Below are 4,285 nucleotides of genomic sequence, written 5' to 3' on the forward strand. Positions count from 1 at the left end.
AAAAAAAAAAATTTCAATGTGCACAATTTTCAAAACAATTCATGCCTTTATGTGGCCTTTAATAGTTTAAAATATCATGAAAATGTTTTTCAATAAAACTGCATTAAAATGATCTAAATACTATTTATGAAAGAATCCATATATAAAATGTATCATAGTTCTCTTAAAAACAGTAAGCAGCGTAACTGTTTTTGTGATAATAATAAAAAAGCACTAAATTGGCATATTAGAATGATTTCTGAAGGCTAGACTAGACTAGAAGACTAGAGCTGTTGAAAGTTCATCTTTGTCATCAATGAAAATAATATGTAAATATATATAAATATGTAAATATAATAATAGTTAATAATAGATCCTTAATGAGCATTAAAAAAGAGTGATTTTAACAGGACCGAACCATGCAGACGTTTCTCACCATGCATCGTGGACACAGCCATTCTCCATTGGGAATTTCAGGAAGTGGTGGGTTGAGACAGTGGATGTGGTAGGAGGAAGGGCAGGTGTCACAGCACAGCAGCTCTCCTCCGTCCTTACACACTCTGCAGAACTCCATGTGGTCATCTTCCTCCTCACCAGCAACCTCGTCTTCCTCCTCTTCGTCATCTTTGGCCTCCCACTGAATGCCTTCTTTTTCCTGAGAGACGAGGCAGTAAACTGTCAGTCTGCATAGCACATGTTTTGTGGTCTTGAATATACTAGGATGTGTTTTCTTTGCAAGTATATTGCTTGTGGTGAAGCAAGGTGGGATTTCCTCACACAGTGGGGGCAGCTCCATTTGCCCTCAGGGGCTTTCTCCAGTTCTGGATCCAGACACACCAGGTGATATGCTCTGGGACAGGTGTCACATAGAATGATCTCTCCTCCCTGCTGACAGACCTCGCAGTAATCTTGATGGTCTGTCTCGTAGCCGTCTCCATCCTCTCCTACATTAACAATGGAGTTTAAAGAGAAACGTAAATGGTTTACTGAACAGAATTGCTGTGCAATTTCAATACAAAACATTTAACAATTTTAATAATATTTCAATACGACAACCCTTCTGTCATTTTGTGATTCTTTCATCTGAACTTACATTACTGCAATTCAAATAATCAGCATCTCTAAAAGTACTTTCGTTTAGCATATTCATATTCAATATATTTTGTTCTTTTGAACTTTCTGTATATCAAGAAATCCTTGAAAGAATGTACCAGGGTTGACACAAAAATATTAAGCAGCACAGCTGTTTTCAACTGTGATAGCCAATCGTCACACATCGTTTACGAAGGATCATGTGACACTGAAGACAGCAGTAATGGCTATAATAACATTTAATTAAAATATTAATTGAACCTATAATAGTTCAAAATATTACAATCAACACTGTTGCGAAAGGAGTGCAATAACATAATGATGATAATAGTAGTATATTCACTTTTTCTTTTTTTTCGTCCTCGGCGGGCTGATTTCTTTTTGGGTGCCGCTGAAGTGTCTGAGAGTACAGAGGCACTGTGAATGCTGATGTCATCAAAGTCTGAAAAGTCATCCAGGAAATCCTCCTCGCTCTGAGTAATAAGACAGTTCATTCAAAAGGCACAATAAGTCTTCATCAAAAATGAAAAGGTCACAACTTGGAAAACAACTTCAGTAAGAACCCAATAAAACTGGGTGGAACNAAAAAAAAAAATCTCAGATTTTCTCTCAATTGAAAAACTATGGGGCATCTTTCCATGGGATACACTTTAATCCTGAGAAAGATTTCAGTGAAAGTGTGTTCTCACCGAAGAGCCTTTTTTTCTTTTTCCACCCTGGCCTGCTTTTGATTTGGACTTCTTCGGTTTCCCTTTCTTTTTTGTTTCTTTCACTGGCTTACTTTTTTTTTTAGCACCAGGCCCTGCAGTGCAAGTCCAGATGAGATAAACAAAACAAACGTTTTTTGTGAGATCTGAGAACAATACTCCTTTCTCCAGACACGCATTCTGAACACATTCTACGTTTACAAACCTTTGTAACTTACATATGCACAATTAAAGCAAGCATAAAATATTTATAAAAGTATAAATTATTTTGATGTTAAAATATTTCCTACAGTATTAAACATCAACTTGGATAAAATTCCACACTTTGAAGTTCGCAAATTACACTGAAGCAGTCGTGGGAGTGAAAAACCAAACACATTTGAANACTGACTGCTTTGGAAATCCGATCCTAGATATAAACCGCTATATAACATCAACAAAAAGAAGATTACGTTACCCTTTCCCTCTTTGGTTTTGGCTTTTTTGATTGGCCCAGATGGTGAGATCTGTTGGATACTTCTAATACAGATGGGTGGAGCCACATTGACAGTTTCCACGGCAGCAGCTACGGCAGCCGCTACAGCAGTTGCAGAGGTGCCTTTGAAAGGGTTGTTCGCACTGAACTCTCTCCACTTTGCTCCAAGCACCGTCATCATTTTTGACATGGGGATCTTGGGGTTCTTCTTGGCAATGAGAGGCCTAACCACACACAAAAAAGAGATTTGTAACCAATTTTAAAGCTATAGCTACGAGAGGTCATGTACTGTGGTGATTTTACCTCAAGTATTGAATGTTCTCAGGTGCTATGAATCAGAAATCGGAAGTATATACTAAAAGGGTCTGTCAAATATTATGCTGGTTACAGTAGACATGCACGGTGTGAGTCTGACAGTACATCTTGTTTCAATGCCTGTTATTAGAAAACCTGTCATCATAATGTCATTATGCCATACAGGCATTAGCATTTGCCAGAAGGAACAATTTTAAATAGAACAAGACATCTTGACATCAGGGCAACAGAATGTCCGTGTAGAAGGAATACTGAAATCCTACCTAAGAAACTGGCTGAAGGCTTTGTAGTTGGTGATGGTTTTATAGTCGTCCTCTGAAAAGGCGTACTGCACATCTTCAAGACCCCACTCTTGCATCAGCTGACTGGAGGACTTTGGCTCCTGGTGTCACATGAGAAATTGCTGTTCATTCATTCCCTTGGCTAATAGAGCATAATATAACATTTCTAAGTGGGAACCTTTAAGTTTCCATCATCGTCATCATCATCGTCCTCATCATCGTCTTTCTTCCGCTGTTTGGTTTTCCTCTCCTTCTTCTCTTTGGGCTTCTTCTTTTTCTTCTTCAGGGAGCTGTAGGTGCTGCTCTCACTTCCTGACCTGTGACCGTGATCCTCTCTGTCTGACATGTCATCTAGTCCACTAGGAAGTCCCTGTGAGCACAGGCAGAGACATTATAGGAAAAAAAGATGGAGCACTCGTGTAAAAATTTATGGGAGAATTGAAACGCTCAATATGGCGGCTGTAAAATTAAAGTGCAGACTTTCAGTAAAGAGCTGGACTCCTTTTAGATGAGATCTGAACTACACGTTAGATAGACCCAACTGAACAATACCATTCAGTTTTTTGCATGATTTTAGCATGAAGCATAATGCTACCATTACCAGTCAGATTTATTTCTGATTTGATGTTACTTAAACTGATCGTAACAAACACATTTCCAAATTCATAGTAACAAGCACATGCTGGGATTACCGCCACAAGTTCAGTACCATAGCTGGGGGCTGGGGTAGTCTGAGGAAAAATTTAAAAAAAAAAGTGGTAGAAACAGCAAGACTGTGTGTTTTGGGCTTATATGAAGCAGGCCACGTTTTAAGACTGGGGGTAGCTATACTGAAGAGCTGTATCAGGAGCCCACCAATCAGGTTGGCGCTTGAACGTCATTGGCTGTTGCAATGCAACTGTCAAAAGACCACCTTGAAAGGGAACTAATCTTTCATAATGAACCATAAAGATTTGTATACTCAAAACAACATCTACTGGCTTTTGTGCCATTGCTTTAGCAAACCATTAAATGCAGTGTGTGTTTCAGAAGGAAGAGCAGCACAGTGCTTATTTACACGTGAGCAGCTCACCATATGTGCTGTTTAACATCCATTTTGGAATGCAAAATGCGCCAGTTCTGCTTTATTTTCACATCTGCATAATCATCATTTTTGTGGACAGATGCGATCACAGCATTTCACTGCATTTTTCACTGGAAGGTTTCACTTGCATAATAGTTTCTAAAATAAGATCTCAGCTCTTCCAAGTGAAGAAATTAAGACTTAGGACTTAAGATTGTAATTTGACAATTGTTATGAAGCAGTCATTATGTTTATATTTTGCAGTTATAATTATAATATATAAGAAAAAGAAGTAGAATTATTTAAAAAATATTTTATATATTTTATCAGAAACACATTACATAAGCCCTTTTAATTAACGCTGATGATGAAG

At 38.0% G+C, this 4,285-nt stretch overlaps 1 protein-coding gene across 1 annotated transcript in view; it reads right to left on the reverse strand.

Annotated features, from left to right (window-relative positions):
* Window positions 1-4,285, reverse strand: part of LOC122354314 (chromodomain-helicase-DNA-binding protein 5-like) — a 26,863-nt gene that overhangs the window by 13,193 nt on the left and 9,385 nt on the right. The window contains 8 exon segments of the mRNA XM_043252494.1: window positions 1-56; window positions 393-634; window positions 757-923; window positions 1,415-1,544; window positions 1,761-1,873; window positions 2,236-2,477; window positions 2,832-2,950; window positions 3,028-3,219. The exon segment at window positions 1-56 is cut by the window's left edge and continues 134 nt beyond it. Of these exon segments, the coding sequence (XP_043108429.1) occupies window positions 1-56; window positions 393-634; window positions 757-923; window positions 1,415-1,544; window positions 1,761-1,873; window positions 2,236-2,477; window positions 2,832-2,950; window positions 3,028-3,219 (1,261 nt within the window).

The sequence above is a fragment of the Puntigrus tetrazona genome, chromosome 11 (assembly GCF_018831695.1).
Source record: "Puntigrus tetrazona isolate hp1 chromosome 11, ASM1883169v1, whole genome shotgun sequence".
In the NCBI taxonomy this organism is placed as follows: domain Eukaryota; kingdom Metazoa; phylum Chordata; class Actinopteri; order Cypriniformes; family Cyprinidae; genus Puntigrus; species Puntigrus tetrazona.